Source organism: Rhamphochromis longiceps, linkage group LG6, assembly GCF_057381845.1.
Source record: "Rhamphochromis longiceps isolate RC_006_pf linkage group LG6, R_longiceps_female_GT1.1, whole genome shotgun sequence".
Lineage (NCBI taxonomy): Eukaryota > Metazoa > Chordata > Actinopteri > Cichliformes > Cichlidae > Rhamphochromis > Rhamphochromis longiceps.
Window position 1 is genome coordinate 45,839,724 of NC_140562.1, and position 17,664 is coordinate 45,857,387.

At 49.1% G+C, this 17,664-nt stretch overlaps 2 protein-coding genes across 3 annotated transcripts in view; both read left to right on the forward strand.

The window, feature by feature from the left end:
- LOC146668910 (striatin-like) overlaps positions 1–7,892 on the forward strand; it is a 32,595-nt gene extending 24,703 nt beyond the window's left edge. The window contains exons 7-18 of one of the 2 annotated variants that reach the window (XM_085408187.1): positions 468–630; positions 2,392–2,505; positions 3,580–3,723; positions 3,804–3,940; positions 4,174–4,349; positions 5,719–5,766; positions 5,870–5,991; positions 6,079–6,246; positions 6,374–6,514; positions 7,038–7,139; positions 7,223–7,309; positions 7,605–7,892. In XM_085408187.1, the coding sequence (XP_085264313.1) occupies positions 468–630; positions 2,392–2,505; positions 3,580–3,723; positions 3,804–3,940; positions 4,174–4,349; positions 5,719–5,766; positions 5,870–5,991; positions 6,079–6,246; positions 6,374–6,514; positions 7,038–7,139; positions 7,223–7,309; positions 7,605–7,774 (1,572 nt within the window). In that variant the 3' untranslated portion in view covers positions 7,775–7,892. The remainder of the gene's footprint in view (positions 1–467; positions 631–2,391; positions 2,506–3,579; positions 3,724–3,803; positions 3,941–4,173; positions 4,350–5,718; positions 5,767–5,869; positions 5,992–6,078; positions 6,247–6,373; positions 6,515–7,037; positions 7,140–7,222; positions 7,310–7,604) is intronic. The other variant, XM_085408189.1, reaches the window with a different exon arrangement.
- A 2,870-nt stretch (positions 7,893–10,762) lies between these two features.
- On the forward strand, positions 10,763–16,840 carry LOC146668911 (BTB/POZ domain-containing protein 3-like). Its single transcript, XM_085408211.1, has 5 exons — positions 10,763–10,920; positions 11,243–11,464; positions 11,775–11,865; positions 13,900–14,018; positions 14,099–16,840. The coding sequence occupies exons 2-5, from the start codon at positions 11,325–11,327 to the stop codon at positions 15,129–15,131; spliced, it is 1,383 nt and encodes a 460-aa protein (XP_085264337.1). The 5' UTR covers positions 10,763–10,920; positions 11,243–11,324; the 3' UTR covers positions 15,132–16,840.
- The last annotated feature ends 824 nt before the right edge of the window (positions 16,841–17,664 follow it).

The following is a 17,664-nucleotide window of genomic DNA, read 5'->3' on the forward strand; positions in this document are numbered from 1 at the left end:
CACAGCTTTCAGTCTGTAAAAATCTGGAAACGGCACGTTTATGTTTTTCATGTCCAAACTGAGACCACGTGTGATTTTTAAGTAATAATATTGTCGTCATAAGAAGCATTTATGGAGCTCGTGTGGGTGCTGCAGGTGCTGCCCAGCCTGGAACTCCATCATCTCCACCATCATTGCTTGGGCTGCATATCTGCGAGCGCTCGCCTTCAGAGTAAAAGCTGAGCCTGTTGAAACGTGTGTGCTTCAGCAGTAAGACAAGGCTTTTACTTTGAAGGCGAATGTCCTCAAATGGCAAATATTTACAGATTCGTCGGTGTCTTCTGGAGCAGGACGGTTTCCTCCTTGTAGCCACTTTGACGCGCCGACTGACAGCAGTCACGTTTCTCCCGCTGCGTGACCTCCGGGCACGTGTAAAACTTAAAACCTGTAAACATCAGCTATAAAAACGTGGCTTTACCTTTGCACAGATGGTGAGAAAGAAACACTCGTCAACGCCGTCTTCCACGACCTCTGACCTCAGCGATGACCTGGACACGGAGGAGGCGCTGAAGGGTTTTGATTTCTTGGCGAGTCCAGACGAGCTGGACGGATCGCCCGAGTCAAGGAGCGGGGATGACAGCGGCGAGTGGGGTGAGTCGCCCGATGGGTTTCAGAGCATCAGAACGTTAGCGAGTGAAGCTTTAACCACAGTGGTAAAAGACGACTCCGGAGTTCAGAGCGTGAATGCAGGAGGACCCGCAGTCGCGCCCTGTGGAACTCCAGTTTTCTGTCTACAGCGACCTGCAGGTCACTGGCAGATTTGAGGCAAACTTGACCTTTAGAAACTTTTCTTAATGTTAGTTAATAAGTTGGAGGAGTGAGGTTAGAAAGAGCAAACAGGAAGTGTCTTTGTTTTGTCAAGCATCCGTGCAGCACCTGTGAAAGCTGTGAGTTTAATTCTGATCGTTTTTAAACGAGTTTGTAATAAAGTTACGTTTCAGCTCTTTTTTGCAGACGTCTTTTTCGTGAAGGTAAAACAAACCGAAGCTCGTCCTGACCCGCCGTCCTCTGTGTTTACATAAAGAAACCCTTTTTCTGCTGTTGCTTAGCAACCGGTCCAGTGTCATTCGGCCAATGACGGAGAGCTCCCCACGCGCTCGGTGATTCAACACTCGAGTCGAGATAGTAAAGGAGCGCTGACTCAGTGCAGCGGGTCTCACCGCAGTGCTGTGTGCTCACGGCGTGAAAGGCCGCAGCGCCGAGCTTCGTCTCCACTTTAACGCCGTTTCCATCTTGAAGTGCGGTCTGTGACGCTGCCTCCGCCTTCACACTGAGATATTACAGCAGCCGAGCGCAGATAAAACCCGTTTGGCTGCTCGGTTATGATGGAGCTGCCCGTCTCAGCTCCATCGTCCTCTCACCTTTCATTCAGCTCGCCGTTACCATGGCAGCTTCCGTCACTGCACGCTTATCTGTGGAGCCCGGTGTGCCCTTTGACCTTGTACAGATAATGCTTGTCCCCATCAGACTGCTTCTACACCTGTGGAACTGCGCCCCCTACAGCGGAGGAGAGGCAGAGTCTGAACAGCCGGTTTACTGTTTAAAATGTAGAAGCTCATGAACAGAAGAAGGTGAATAACTGCAGGATTAACAGGAAACAGAATAAACTGACTGCGTCTCGACTCTCATGGTTTTTTACAGAAAGCATCCTTTGTCTCATGACTTGAGCGTGAAAAACACCTTTAAGCTGTTCAGACGGCGCAGATCAACTCGCTGCATCACGATGTGAATGTTTGATTTCTCTGATGATTCACTGGAGGAAATGTGAAAAAAGCGCGTTCACGCTTTCAGCTTCACGTGGGACGAAGCGTCCAGCTGATTCCTTCTGGGTCTGAGTGTTTTCTGCGAGGGACAAAAACATCGTTAATCCTGGACCCGCTCGTACAGACACAGATTCAGCACATTTTTAAAGTTGATGTAAGACGGTGAGCAGATTCTGTGAGGTCGCCTTCGTCTTTGGTTGAGGTTATCTGGGATGAATGGTACAGGAGGAATCTTTGCATCCTTCTCGCCTGTAGGAGGCGCTCAACTCGCTGCCTCTGCAGCCGTCGTCGTGTTTCCGCGGGACGCGGTTAGCCGAGGTTTCACAGGAGGGAGGGACCGCTGGCCTGGCTCTGCACACGTGTGTAAAGCACAGGGGGCGCCGTAGAGCGAGGTCAGCTGGCAGATGAAAGCGACAGCGTAGCTGGGCTACCCCCGTCTGTCTGAGGTTCCTCGCTCGTCATCACGTCTCCCTCAGGGATGGATTTGAACTGTACTGCATCCAGACACTCACAACATGTTTCTGCCTCCCCTCCCTCCCTCCCTTCTCCTCCCTCCCCTCCTCCCCGCCTCCTCCCCTCCGTCCTGTAGAGAAGGAAGAGCAGTCTCCTCTGGGTGAAATGGCCTGGGATGTGGACCAGGGGCTGATAGCCCAGCTCAAGGAGCAGTACAGGAAGGAACGCAAGGGCAAGAAGGGGGTGAAGAGTAAGTCGTGCTGCAGGCCTGTGCTTCATCCTCCCTCCTCACCCTCTTTACCTTTTGTTCCCCTCACCCTCTTCCTGTAGTAATAAACTATTTATTCTCTTTTCCACCTCTAAGTTTTCCCTCCTCACATCGCCTCAGTCCCATCACTGGTCCTCTGTGTGTCACATGTTAGATGGCAGCTTTGTTATTTGGGAAATCTCATTGGAGGATTCGCCTCCACCCTCTGTTTGGTTTATGAATGAAGCTGTCGTAGCATCCAACCGTTTCAAGGGTCAGTTAGGAGGCTGTATACAAAAGATGAACAGTCGAGGGACGACAGTTAGCTGAGGTGAAGTCTAGCAGACAGCTAGCAGCTGCAGGTGACAGTCAAAGAGGCCACGCCCCTCATAATGCAAACTTTAAATGAGTTATCAGGTTACAGAGAGATCAAACAGTTTGTGTATCAGGCTGTAAACACGTTTGTTTCTGCTGTAAAGTTTGAACACGAGTCTGTGGGGACTGACTCACTGCTGCCTCTGCTGCATGTTAGAGGAACTGCAGTCACTGAGGCGTGGCGCTCTGGTTGTGCTGGAGCGTAAGACGGTGGAGTGGAAGGTTGTAAGACCTGAGCCGCTTTAATGCTCACGCCGTCCAGATGTGCAGATACCACAGTGTCCTCCTTCACAGCTGGACCATCAGTGTGCTTTTCAAACTGAGATGATTTGTAGGAAACTTTATTGCGCTGTGGAAACTGCGCCCTGGTTTGCGTCAGGTTATGTTCTTTGGGTTATCTTCAGGTTTTTTTACTTCCTGTTGGTTTCCGTCCGTGCTCGTGTTGCGATGGCAGCGACTCATCTGCATCGTGTCGCCGTCTGTCCGGCAGGTTTGTGTCCTTCCTGCTCTTCGCTCGTCTTCTTTGTTTCTCTGCTTTTGTTTGCCATCGATGCCTCGCAGAGCCGCTGCCGCTCCTTCTTTCCATCTTCACGTTTTACGTTTTATTTTTCATCTCTCCCTCCAAACGTCGTTGTTCTCCCGCCTTCATCGGGCTTCCTGTCCCCTCCTCATCCTCTCTCGTCTCTCTTCTTCCTCCTGCAGGACCAAACCGGTCTAAGCTGCAGGACATGCTGGCTAACCTGCGGGACGCCGAGGACCTGCCCTCCATGCAGCCGGCCGTGACGCCCCCCTCTCGGTCGAGCGTGCCCAGGCTGAACGAGCACGAAGTCGGACGCCCCGATGATGGTAGCCCTCCCTCCGTCTCGGCTCAGCGGTCATGTGTGAGTGACGTGAATGTTCAAACGTTTCCTGTTTCCGTCCTGCAGAGGCGATGACGTTCCTGCCGTCGTCGGGGAAGTCGTTCATTCTGGGCAGAGTGGACGAGGCGGTTTCTAACGAGCTCGGATTGGGAGAGCTGGCCGGACTGACCGTTGCTAACGAGGCCGAGGGCCTGATGTACGACGTGAGTAACGTTAACCTGTCACAGGCTGCTTCAGGCCACGCCCCCTCGTGGACGTAATCCCAGAAAGAAAAGATGAAGAGCAGCGAGTAAAACCTGATTCCACTCGTGGTTTGTTTTGTTTTGAATATTCAAGGAGTGTTTCCACAGTGCTCCTGCACCCTGACATAGAGCTCCGCCCCCACAGCTGATTCTAACCTATCAGAGAGCTTAATGAGACCTTTTCCCTCCCTCAGATCGCCAACAACAAAGATGCACTGAGGAAGACGTGGAACCCGAAGTTTACCCTGCGGAGCCACTTTGACTCGGTGCGCAGTCTGGCCTTCCACCCGGTGGAGCCGGTTCTGGTCACCGCCTCCGAGGATCACACCCTCAAACTGTGGAACCTCCAGAAGACGGCGCCCGCCAAGAAGTGAGACTCCACGTTTTGCCATCACACACGTATTCTCTGAAACAGGGCAGGGACAGCTCAGTAGGCAGAGTGGTTGTGTAGAGTGGCCCCATGATCGGAAGGTCATGGGGTCGAACGGCGGCGGTCCCCCTGAGCGAGATACCGCCCCTGAAGTTGAAAACGCTCTGAGAGGGACTGCTGGCCTGGCTCGTGGATCCAAATGTAGACTCTGCTAACGTAGCTTTGCATGATTCCTCAAAATAATCCTCCTCTGATTATGATCCTGAGCCTCGGTTTATCCCCTCTGTGAAACGAGTCGTTGTAGCTCCTCTCCCTTTAACCCTTTAAGACCTGACATAGAACCAAGTCCGCCAGAGCTTATATTATATGTTTACCTGCTGTGGAGCCATTTTTTGGAGCATTTCAAGCTGCTATACATCAATACAACCATTACAGCCCAAATTGTAATAATATGTCTGCATTAGGTGCATAGTAATTACATAAATTGCAAAAAAGTGCAATAAACTACAAAAAAATTGAAAATCTTTTTGTTTTTTTAACATATATTTCTAGTTAGAGAAATTTAAGAGGCTTATCCCTCAAAACTGTAAATACAAAAAAGTTTCACAAACTAGTTTTTGAGTGTCTTCATAATTTTATTTTTGAAATACACAAATTTTTATACACTGCAGGAAAAACAAAAATAAATATTATAATGCAAATTTGCAAAAAAGCAGCATATGCATCAAAATAAACTATTTCCAGCAGTGCAATATGAGTCCTCAGCATCCCAGAAACGACACAAAGTCATAAAGTCAAACATAACTTTTAAAAACACCAGTATAGGCTCATGAGGCCCTGATGGTAAAAAACTACATTTCCGCAAAATGACATCACTTCCGGTTTCGGGCAGGTCATGTGGTCATGCGATAGTTCGCGCTGATGGACGTAGGAAGTGTTACAAACAGCTGATCGATCGGCAAAGCTGTTTCTGGAATATTATGTTTTTGTTGCTGCAAGTGCTTTCATGCAGTTTTTGTAAAGCTATATGTGGAAGGAAACCGTGACCGAGGACAAACTGATGGCATCAGATGTAAGTACAACTCCTCCGGTTTCATATGCAAAAATTTTTTTATTGCGCTAGCTTACGTGGTTGCAGAGCTACTGGGATTTAAAAATAGTTACGCAAAATGGAGCGTGTCCGCTCCGACCGGCTCTAAAGGGTTAAGCAAACTTTCCTCTGATTGGCTGCCCCTCACAAACAGGTTTAAACTGCAGTTGGGCGGGGCTTCTGTGGCATCGTGCAGTCTGCAGCCTGAGCTGATGTTACAGGACAAACGAACACGGCTTTTAGAAGCCGGCGGTCTCACTCCTCTGCTTCGGTCCTCAGGTGCGCGGCGTTGGATGTGGAGCCCATCTACACATTCCGAGCCCACAGGTGAGCGTGGGAGCGTTCCCAGCACCGCCCACCTTCAGCCCGACTCCGTTCATGCGGTCATAAAACCAACGTAAGTGTCTGTCATTCTGATTTCGTCCTGTAGCGGAGCCGTGTTGTGCGTCACCATGAGCTCGAGCGGCGAGCAGTGCTTCAGCGGGGGCGTAGACGGCACCATTCAGAGCTGGAACACCCCCAACCCCAACATCGACCCCTACGACTCGTATGGTACGACCCGGCTCCTCCCAGCACACGCCTTCGTCGTGCTCTGTGTTCACATCTTCACGTGAGGATTTGCTCTCGTTTCCTCTGCAGAGCCGTCCGTCCTGCGGGGGGCGCTGTGCGGTCACACGGACGCGGTGTGGGGTGTGGTCTACAGCTCGGCTCACCGCCGCCTCCTCTCCTGCTCGGCCGACGGGACGGTGCGGCTGTGGAGCGCCGCCGACACCTCGCCGTCTCTCGCTGTTTTCAACGAGCGAGGAGGTAAGAGAACATCTGTGAGAACATCTGCACCGCAGCTTCAAGGAGGCGCAGTTTTATGTCCCTTTAGTTACTCCTCGAGGAGGAGGAGCTTAAGTGGCGCTGTGCTGAGTCTCTGCCTCTCTCTCAGAGCTCGGAGTCCCGACCTCGGTCGACCTGGTGAGCAGCGAGCCGGCTCACATGGTGACGTCCTTCGACACCGGACACATCGGACTCTTCAACATGGAGACGCAGCAGCTCGTCCTGAAGCTGGAGTCGGCCGGTCCTCCAGGTACGACCACGAGCTCGGCGAGTATTTACAACCCGAGAACAAAGAGCGTGAATAAAAACAGACATTTTACTCACGACAGAAACACGTCACATGTTCAAACTGAGGAAACGAACCGTCCGCGTGAGTCTGTTTATCCCCGATCATGTGACCGACCTGCTGACACCCGATCAGCTGCTGAGGGCTCCTCCGGCCGTCTCTTTCTAAAAATGTCTCCGCTCCGTTTTCTTTGTTCTGCTGTGAGTAAAATCTGAGTTTACGACGTTTGTTTTGCTCTGCGTCCCAACGGCGTTTGCAGAGCTCCGCCTCTAAATCACGTTCACCAATGAGCAGGATGAAGCAGGCTTCAGATGTGTCGACAAGAAGTTCGCAGAGACTTTCGTTTGTGCGTCTGCCAGTTAATTCTGCTGCCGTTTCGAAGCGTCGTCGGTGTCACGGCGCCGTCCGCAGGCCGAGCTGATGCTCTGACGCTTACACGTATTTACTGCTAATGTTCTCCTTCCTCCTCACGCCCGCCTCCACGCAGAAGCTCCCTGCAAGATCAACAAAGTGCTGAGCCATCCCACGCTGCCGATCACCATCACCGCTCAGGAGGACCGCCACATCCAGTTCTTCGATAACAACACAGGTACGCTGTGACGTGTCCTCAGCTTCGCTTCTTTCGTTGCCTCGCAGATCAAATTTAAACTTTAACCGTGTTTCAAACTGAAGGTAAGCTCATCCACGCCATGGTCGCCCACCTGGACGCTGTCACCAGTCTCGCTGTGGATCCAAACGGCCTTTACCTCATGTCAGGAAGTAAGTATCCGAGCGCACGCCAGCTGGCACATCCCATAATATTATCAGACTTTATAAAGAGCCTACGGGTACTTCCTGTATTTATTATTTTCACTCTAAGAGCTCTGGAGTAAAACGCGCTGTTCTCACAGCCGAGCCAATCGCAGCATCAGGAAACCAGGAAGTGTCCGTTTATGATGAAAAACACAAACGTATCCATGTAACAACAATAACAATCGTTTGTTTGTCCTGTAACGGCCTCCATCTTTATTTACAGTGCTGCTCTGTGCTGATTGGCTGTCTCTCTTCCCGTCAGGTCACGACTGCTCGATCCGTCTGTGGAACATGGAGAGTAAAACCTGCATCCAGGAGTTCACAGCACATCGTAAGAAGTTCGAGGAGTCCATCCACGACGTGGCGTTCCATCCCACCAAGTGCTACATCGGCAGCGCCGGGGCCGACGCGCTCGCCAAAGTCTTCGTATGACCTGAATGTGGTCAGCTGACCGCCCCAACGTTCTCGGTGGGGTTCTTATTTTTGGACAGATGGAGGTCGCTTCCTCTGCAGAAGGTGACCCCACTCAATCCCCCCCACGCCCCCCCCCTTTAAGATTCTTCTCATGTTAAGCCCCGCCCCCTGCTGGACTCGGGCTGGCCTGGATCCACAAAACAAACTGACCTCTGAGTGAGGGGAAGAAGTTATCACGCGGTAGGCCGCGGCGTGTGTTCTCCCTCGAACAGCTCCGGGCTCGCCGCAGACGTCTCATCGTAATGTGCCTTCTTTCTGTCGGACGCTCAGAAGAAACCCGAGACGCCGGAGACGAGTCGGGACGGGGAGGTGATGGCGGCCAAGTTTAACCTTCACACGACCTCCGTTTGTTAGTCTGTCCGTCCTGAGCTGAGCGGCGGCGAGGACAGTCCTGGATCTGTCCCTGCCTTTAATGTGCTCCACCTGAGCCACGCCCACACAGGCAGGAACTTTGGCCCATCACGGTCGCCGTCCCTAGTTGGGTCCATCAGGTTCTCGTCCCTGCTGTTGGCGATGACTGGCGCTCGTTGGGAAGCAACATTAAAGAGAATCGGCGCCTGATTGGCTCCAGCCCCAAACATCCGAACATGAAGGTCCTCACTGGAGAGGGCGGGGTTAACCTGAGAGGGCGCCACCTGCTGGGACTGAGCAGTAATCCTTCACTGGACAACAGAGGCCGTTTGGCTGCACCTGAGCTCTGATGGGGTTTCTTTGGCTCCTCCTCCTCCGAGACGCTGCTCATCGATCTCTGATCCGCTGAGCGCTCTGTTCCAAACCCTGAGCGGCGCTAACAGGGACTTTTTGGGAAACCTCACCTGGAAGGTTCTCCTCACTCACTCACGGGTTGTAAGATATGTGGCTGCTTTTGTGGGCGTGACCCTGCGGCGACGCTGTTCTCCCCAGAAATCAGACGGATCGGCCCGGACGCCTCCGACTCATCCCGACGCCTGCTGTTGCCAATGCTAATTACCTTCTTGTAACATACCTGAGTAACACCTGTGCTGCGCCCGCAGATCTGCTTTGCAGCTCGGTTTGTGCGCCGTGAGGCGGATCTTTTTTATTCTGTTTTACTTGAACGTGTCGTTTCTTCTTTTCGGGGTTTCTGCTGATGTTTTAACGACTTCTGTGTTTTTTAACCAAACGCATCGTCTCAGAAAGCAGCTGCTTCCCATCGTGGTGTGAAACGGTCGGCGTGTACAAAGACTTAACAGATATATGTGTGTACAGTTTTAGGTATTAAAGCAAATCTATTTATTAACTGGTGTAAAGAGTGTATTTAGGGCGGTTTCAACGGGTCGGTGAGCAGAAAGTTCAAAGGTTGAGTGTTTCCTGTAAACTCGTGTGGAGCATGAATGCAGTCTGTACAGAGACGTGAACGCTTCCTGTAAAAGCTTTTTATCCACGACTTTCACCTTTACCTGCACGCGTCTGTGTTCGAGGCTGTTTTCAAAAGTTTTGTCCGCGATACGAGCTTCAAACCAACTTCCTGTTTGGTTTCCAAAGTAAGGGCATATCCACACAGTTGGCTGATTTCTGCATTAAAATGAATCAATTCAATTCGTTTTTGTTTTTTTCTTCCATAAAAGGAAGTTGTGGACGTTTTCAATCCTCACTGCCTCATCCCGTTAAACAAAAACAACTCATCGGTTTGACAGATTGTAGAGCGTCTGCGTCGTGTAGTCGTGTGTCGAAGATAACAAACGTTTGATGGTTTTCAGCTTCTTAAATGTCTCAGTCTTTTCTCAGTGACGACAGCACAGCTTTAGATTGAACACGTGTGATGGCAGCTTTTATTTTTATGTTGCAAAGTTGCCAAAAACATTCATAGTTTGTTGAAAATGATGTTCAGCTGCCCGCTGAGAGCAACATGGAGTCAGCGCTGAGTTCCTAAATGGTTCAGAAGTTTAAAGATTTGTACTAATCTGCACAGACGCCGCTCGCTCACTTATGAAGCTTCTGTTGCCCAAAATTAGTTTCAGTTTGTCGTCAGTCTTTCATACGTCTTCATCTGGATGAACTGAAGACTTTCAGCTTCACTGAGTGTAACTGATTAAATTTGCTCTCCTTCTTGTTCTGTTCTGCCGGGTTTTCTCTCAGCGCTGACAGAAACCTGCAGAGCAAAACAAGCAGACTCACACTGGAGCACATTTATATTTCTAAGTCTGGTGGAGCAACAACAGGTTTCAGAGTGTGAGTTTTGACAATGTGCACAAAATGTATTTATTTTAATTTGCTTCCATCATATCTTTAGTTTATTTTAAAGCTGAATAAAAATGAATCCTGACTCCTTTAACAGAGGCCAACATGTCCTCCTGTAACCACGTCTCATTGCTTCCTCTTCGGTGATAAACTCGGGGACGCGGCTCCGTCTCTGTGCAGTGTTTGCAGATGAAATCTGTGAGCTGAACTCCAGACTGAATCCTGCCTGTAAACTGTGGATGTGTTTTGTTGTGAAACTGCAGGAGGGACGACGGGAGCTGCTCGGGCTGTACATACAGTTCACACACTGTGTTTTGGCTTTTTTGTGTCTTTTTGCCTTCAGAGTGGGAGAGTGACAGATTTATCAGTAACAATAAAGAAATATGTTGTATATCATCCTGCGTGGTTTCATTGTTGTTTTCTAAGTGTTGACGGGAACGAGAGACGGAAAAACAACACTCTGAAGTCGGTCAGTTTAGTTTCTCTCAGATTATCACATAGGTTTGGTTTTTTAAAGATTTTCTGCTATCTTATTGGTTGATTTCTTGTTTATCTAAGTCTCGACCACTATAATTATTATTGACCAGACTCTGTAGTTAGACTGGCTATCAATTATTTTTATTATTTTATGTAATAAATATTAACAGTTTTAAGCTGCTTGTTGAAGGTTTAGAAACCAGGTTTTTAAGCAGCGCTGGTCCGCCAGGTGGCGCTGATTCGCCTTCAGGCTGGATTCCCAAACGGAAACGAAGAAGCCTCTGTGTGGCGCTGCTGCGCTCTGATTGGCTGACAGGCCTGCGGCTCCTGCAGGGAAACAAGAGCTGCTCCGCTAAACGCACAAAAAAAGCAACACACCGTGTTTTATGAGGAGGAAATAATTGAAAGCACATCTGTGCGGCTTTACGGTGAGTGTTAACGCACCGATTTAACAAACGGCTGAAGTTTAGAAGCGAAATGAACTTTTTAAAGTGGCAAATAATTCAGTTAGCTTAGCATAAACCTGCTAACAAACGGAACACGTTTATAAGATGAGTTTTTATTTTGGACTCCGGGGTCGGGCTGCCTGCTCACACCGGTTCGGGGTTTTACTGCTGCAGATTTGTCATTTGTTGTCGCTTTTATTGAAACACTTGGTGAAAGTATCGAGATGTGTTTGGCTGTGCTAATGTTAGCTCCGCGCAGCTAAAATCCTGCGGGTTTTAAGCAGACTCTGGTTTCTCTTCCCAGCGCTCCTCTTCTCCTCTCCGGCCTCCAGTGGCACCGGCTCCCCGGGCTGCCATGAGCGGGTTCGCGGTCTGACTGCAGGACGATGGCTGCGGAGCTGTTTCCCACCAAGAAGCTGGTCCCGGCCGCCTCCGTGCAGCAGTACCAGCAGCAGAACCTCACCAACAACAACACCAGCATCACCAGCTGTAACTGGCAGGGCCTGTACCCCACCATCAGAGAGAGGTGGGTGTGTGGAGGAGGCCGAGATCCAGCACTAGAGAGAAAGGATTAAAATTCTCTCCGAAAAAGCCAGCAGCGGAATTTAAAAAGCAAAAGACTTTTTAAAAATTACTTTAAAATGCTCGGCTGCAAGAATGTGAGAGCCCCGAGAACGGGTCCTGGATGTTTAGTTCACCCTCAATCATCATGCAGCTTTCTCAGACACACATCCAGCATTTCTGTATTTGAAAGATGAGTTTGCAGGTCTGACAGGTTGCTCCTGCTTTGGTGTCTTTTCATTAAGCAAACCCTCAAAACTGCTGTGTTCTTATAGGAATTCAGTCATGTTCAACAATGAGATGATGGCAGATGTTCACTTTGTCGTGGGACCACCGGGGGGGACGCAGCGGGTGCCCGGACACAAGGTAACGCAAACACTTGACAGTTTCAGAGCACAGAAGATTCTGCTCAGCACTCACAACCAGCTCGCTCCTCAGGCAGCTTTATCAACTCTAATGCTTTCAGCTGAGTCTCTGCAAACGTTAGGACATCACCGCCTGAAGGTCAGAAATACAGTGAGGAGCACAGACTGGTCTCAGTAAGATCTCAGAGCAGGCTGAATAAGGACATCTGTGGTCACATGATTCTAGCTAAAGACTCAGCTGATTTCTGAACACTGGAGCGATCAGTAGTTAATGAAAGGCTGTCGCGGTTTAGCAGAAACCATGTTCGCATGGAGCCGACTATAAAACCAGAATATCACAGCAACACAATAACAACAAACAGCTTCAAGGAGGTTCGGGAAAGAATGGCTGCAAAAGAAGACAAAATATTCATTCACAAATGTCCAGACCATATGAAAAAACAAGTCCTTTAACATGCGTTGGGTCATTAACCCACTGAACCAGGTTAAGAGTCCGTTAAAGCGAGGAAGTCTTTAGCAAAGGGGTCATCCTTACAGCAACTGTGTATGATAAAATCACCGACAATGAGAACACAACCAAATTTAAAAAGAACCGAACCTAGGAGATCAGCAAAGTCCGTGATAAAACATTTGCTATATTTAGGCAGTCGGTAAACCACCACGCAGAGTGTGGTCGTGGATGCAGTCATCTCCGAGGCTACGCCGCCACTCCTACCAGTAATCCTTGGTGAGCTAAAAGCGACACAATCCGATGGAAGAAGATCGGAAAAAAGGATGAGCTCACCAGGACAAATCCAGGTTTCAGTCAGGAATAAAGCATCAATCCCGTTAGTGGAGAGGAAGTCGTTTAAGAGAAAGGTCTTATTGACCAGCGACCTGACATTGAGCAATGCCATCCGTATCCTAGGGGCTAAATCGCCACGGGTGGTGCGTCGTAGGACACTTAGGTTGCTTCAGCAAAATCCGCGTTGGAGCGATGTTATCCAAACCCCAGCAGGAAAACATGCCACAGGAAGGGAAGGGTAAGCTTCATGGTCAGCCGAGCAGATCGAACGGTGGGTGAGCAACTTAGCATCAGAGCGCTCCTGCAAGGAGGGAAAGAAGATCAAATGTCCAGGCTGGCATGTGGGTAGCCAGTGGCTCTGGCTTCAAAGTAGACCCTGAGGCGAACGCGACGGCCGCTCCTTCTACCGCGTTTCCTGTAGCGTTTCTTGGTTAGGAAGAGGTAGGTGGAAGAAGCCGGTCGGAGGGTCCGGTCAGGGCGGGCTGGCGTCGCCCAGATTCCAGCAAGGATCAGCCCGCGACGAATGGGAGAGTCTTAAATTTAAAAGTGTTTGCCTGTCGTATGTAATCAGTGCTCAGCCATTAGATGAGCATACAACTAAAAGGATCAAAAATACGATGCCACGGTCCATAAAAGAGCGTAGAACAGATACAGCCTTGATCCGCATGTGAACACCAGGCTGTGTCAAATCACTCAGTGAACAGTTTGTCTGTAATCAGAATGTAGAGCATTGCGTCAGTGGCCGGAGATCAGGGCATCTATGAATTAAAGTTTGGTTTGATTTCTGACTGCATGCTAAAGTATCCGTGGGCAACATACCAAGCTTCTCCCCGAAGCATCCGTCAGAGTGTAAATGTTAGCTAGAAAGCACTTAAGAGGGGGGAGGGTGAATGTTGTATAAAGCGCTTTGAGTTCTGCGCTTTAACCAGATCTAGCATCACTGGCTCCAGTGTTTACTCGCCATAAGCCTTCAGCTGCTCCACGCCTCGTGTCTGAAACTCGCCACCACTTCACCCCCGTCAGCTAGACTCAGTTTAAATCTCAGCACATCAGCATCATGTTTTTTGTTATTCCTGGAAGTTTATAATATTGTTTTTATTGTTAATTAAAGTAACCACGAGTGTTGTGAAAGGATATAAAATGCAGTTGTGGTTCTCCTGTTCTTTGAGCTTTGATAATCTCAGGGCGTCGTTGTGTTCAAAGTGTAACTCTCGACTCTGACATCGTCCTCGTTGTTCTCTGTTCTGGCAGTACGTCCTGGCTGTCGGCAGCTCCGTCTTCCACGCCATGTTCTACGGCGAGCTGGCCGAGGATCAGGACGAGATCCGCATCCCCGACGTAGAACCACCGTCCTTCCTCGCCATGTTGAAGTGCGTCAACCTTTGATTTTGTTTACCTCGTTACACAAACACCTGACCGCTCACCCACAACCGTGCCTTTGCCTCCGCAGGTACATCTACTGCGATGAGATCGACCTTTGCGCCGACACGGTGCTCGCCACCCTCTATGCTGCCAAGAAGTACATCGTACCTCATCTGGCACGAGCCTGCGTCAACTTCCTGGAGACCAGCCTGAGTGCAAAGAACGCCTGCGTGCTGCTGTCGCAGAGCTGCTTGTTCGAGGAACCCGACCTGACGCAGCGCTGCTGGGAGGTGATCGACGCGCAGGCCGAGCTCGCGCTGCGCTCTGAGGGTTTTTGCGACATCGACGTCCAGACGCTGGAGAGCATCCTGCGGCGGGAAACGCTCAACGCCAAAGAGATGGTGGTGTTCGAGGCGGCGCTGAACTGGGCCGAGGCCGAGTGTCAGAGGCAGGATTTGCCGCCAACCATCGAGAACAAGCGCCTGGTGCTGGGTAAGGCCATCTACCTGATCCGCATCCCCGCCATGGCGCTGGAGGACTTTGCCAACGGGGCGGCGCAGTCTGGCATGCTCACGCTCAACGAGACCAATGACATCTTCCTGTGGTACACCGCGGCCAACAAGCCCGATCTGCTGTTCTGCACCAAACCGCGTAAAGGCCTGTCGCCGCAACGCTGCCACCGCTTCCAGTCTTGCGCTTACAGGAGCAACCAGTGGCGGTACCGAGGTCGCTGCGACAGCATCCAGTTCGCGGTCGACAAGCGCGTCTTCATCGCCGGCTTCGGCCTGTACGGCTCCAGCTGCGGCTCGGCCGAATATAACGCCAAGATTGAGCTGAAGCGCCAGGGCGTACCGATGGCCCAGCGCATCATCAAGTACTTCTCCGACGGCTCGAGCAGCACCTTCCCCGTGTCGTTCGAGTACCCGGTGCAGATCGAGCCGGACACTTTCTACACCGCCAGCGTAGTGCTGGACGGCAACGAGCTGAGCTACTTCGGCCAGGAGGGCATGACCGAGGTGCAGTGTGGGAAAGTGACCTTCCAGTTCCAGTGCTCCTCCGACAGCACCAACGGCACTGGCGTGCAGGGAGGCCAGATCCCCGAGCTCATCTTCTACGCCTGACGGGCGGAACGGAGGGCGCCGCAGAGATTCCTGCTTCACTGCCATGTTGACTTTAAAACTGTGGAGTTCTCAGGAAGTTACCGAAGGAAAGACGGACTCGCTGAGCCTCAAAGACGGAACAACGACGACTCGATGGAAACGTGAAGAAACAAGAAGACGTCCCTCCAACGCTGCCTGTGTTCATCGTCTCCGTTATGTAGGAGTTGGAAGAAAAGACGATGGCTTCAGGTTGGTCGGGACTACTTTCAGTGGCAGATTAATCCACAGCTGTCAGCAGACATCACACTACAAACACCTGTGCAATCCTGTCTGAAAGCCCCGTTTAAAGGTCTTGTGTTAGTCTGTTCAGTCCACAGAACCACAGAGGACTTCCACAAGCTGTCGATCATATCTATTGATTAAACACTAAAACTACAATCAATCAGATATTCAGGTCACCAGATAAAAGCAAGTACAGACGAGTGTGTTTGCTTTTAAAAGCCACTGAGATGATCGAACACATCTTTTATTACTCACGGTGGACGTTAACCAGATAATTAAAGAGACACAAGCAGTGATTTGACTTTGTGTGGCTGCAGTCTGAATGTGAACATCAGCTCTGAAGCAGGAGGACAATATGTTCCCTGTAATCTGATTCAGCTGTTTGTGGGAGTTTTTCCTCTGAGCTCTGTCACGGCTGTCAGGATATTTCGCTCTCTGATCTGGTTCCTGAGCGTTTGATATAAACGTTCACCAGCTCAGCGCCGCGCGACTTTAAAATCCTGAAATTCTGCTCCAGATGTTTTCACCTGAACTGTTTCTCTGTTCCACCCTCATGTTCTTGGGAAGCTTTATTACGGTTCAGGTCTCACTGCGCCCTCTTGTGGTGCCGAGTGGTATTACACGACAGCCCTGTTTGAGCTTCAGCACAGCTGTGTTGGCCTCAGTCACAGCATCTGTTCGTTTCTGCTGAACGCTTTGTTCGTTTTAGGTTTTAAACTTTGTTTTTAAACACAGGAATTTCCAATAATACCTTTTGGTGCAAACGTGCCATAAATAAATAAATAAATAAAGCAGCCCACAAATGCAACTGTTTTATTTTGGTTGGTCAGACAGTTTCTTCTCCTGGAGCAGAGCTTTAAGATTTTTCAGGAACTTGGGGACTTCTTCCAAACATAAACTGGGAGGACTGGGCGAGCAGCGTCTCTGAAGGTTTTCAGTTTGTTGCCTTAAAGAAAACGTTTGAATTTAATAAAATTTGTAAAAGTGAGATTCTTAAACATTCCTGCTGTTGATGAAGGAATCAAAGTTTTATTTTAGTTTGTGTTCGTGGACGGTTCATCACATTCCTGATTTTCTGTTTCTGATTTGTTTGAAGCAATTAAAAGGACGTTTCACTGAAATGTTCCTGTGATTTTTAACTCTATTTAAGTTTGTAGTTTAAAATCCTCGGGCTCTTACTTTGAAAATCACATGTGTACCTATGTTATCCTAGGTTTTTGTTGAAGGTGTGTAAATGGATTTCTGTGACAGACACTACTCGTCTTCCTCTTTTTCTTTGTGTAATCTGAAAAATTACTTTTTTTTTTTTTTTTTTTTTGATCGTAGACGAAGACATAGTTTGTTTGTTTGTTTGTTTCCTGTCGTCTGTTTCAGCCAGAATGTGCAGTGAGTCGGCGGCCTTATCGATGTGTTACTGTGACACATTTGGAAATAAAAGGTTTGATGGATTTTTCTCTGAGTCTGTTTTTGTCTCATGCTGAAAAAAATCCCATCTGAACGTTTCAGAGGGAAGAAATGATTCCAGCGAGTCTGTGAATGAAACATGAAAAATGCAGTAAAATTCACATAAAAATGGAATTTTACTGCATTTCCATTAACTTTGATTTAATAAACGAATCAAACCAAAGTTTGTGCGAGAAAGCACAAATGAAATTTGAAGTAAGAAAAATGTTTTCTGATTAAATAAATTATGAAAACATTTCATTCGTAGTTTACTTTTTATCAAATATTTTCTGGTAACTTTCAGGCAGGAAAAGGAGGTCATGAAATCCAAACTTTGAAAGAAAGAATCCAGTTTATTTCACATGATTACAGATTACAAACATCAACATAACAGCTTCAAATTCTGACGTTTTTCCAAAATGTTTGGGAAACGAGAAAAACAAAAACTTCATTAAAAATTACAAACGTAAAGAGTAAAAATGGTTAAATACTGAATGAAATCATAAATAATCTGACCTTTGGCTCGATGTGAATGAACAAAGATTTACCCTCAATGTTTCTACATATAATAACGTGTTCTAACTTATAATAACGCTTTTCTGTCACCTGGTGAAATATGCTGACGACACAGTTCTCCTGTCACTGCTGTCAGGCCCTCACAGCACCACGGGCCACGAGTTTGTAGAGAGGTGTGACAGCTCCAAACTTGAATGTGAGCAAAACCAAAGAGAGGCGTCGCCCAGAGGGGAGGCATTGAAATGCGGTGGTGACCTTCTCCAGCAGGCAGATGGATCTGGCTGCTTCAGTCACGGGAAGCCAGTGGAGGTAG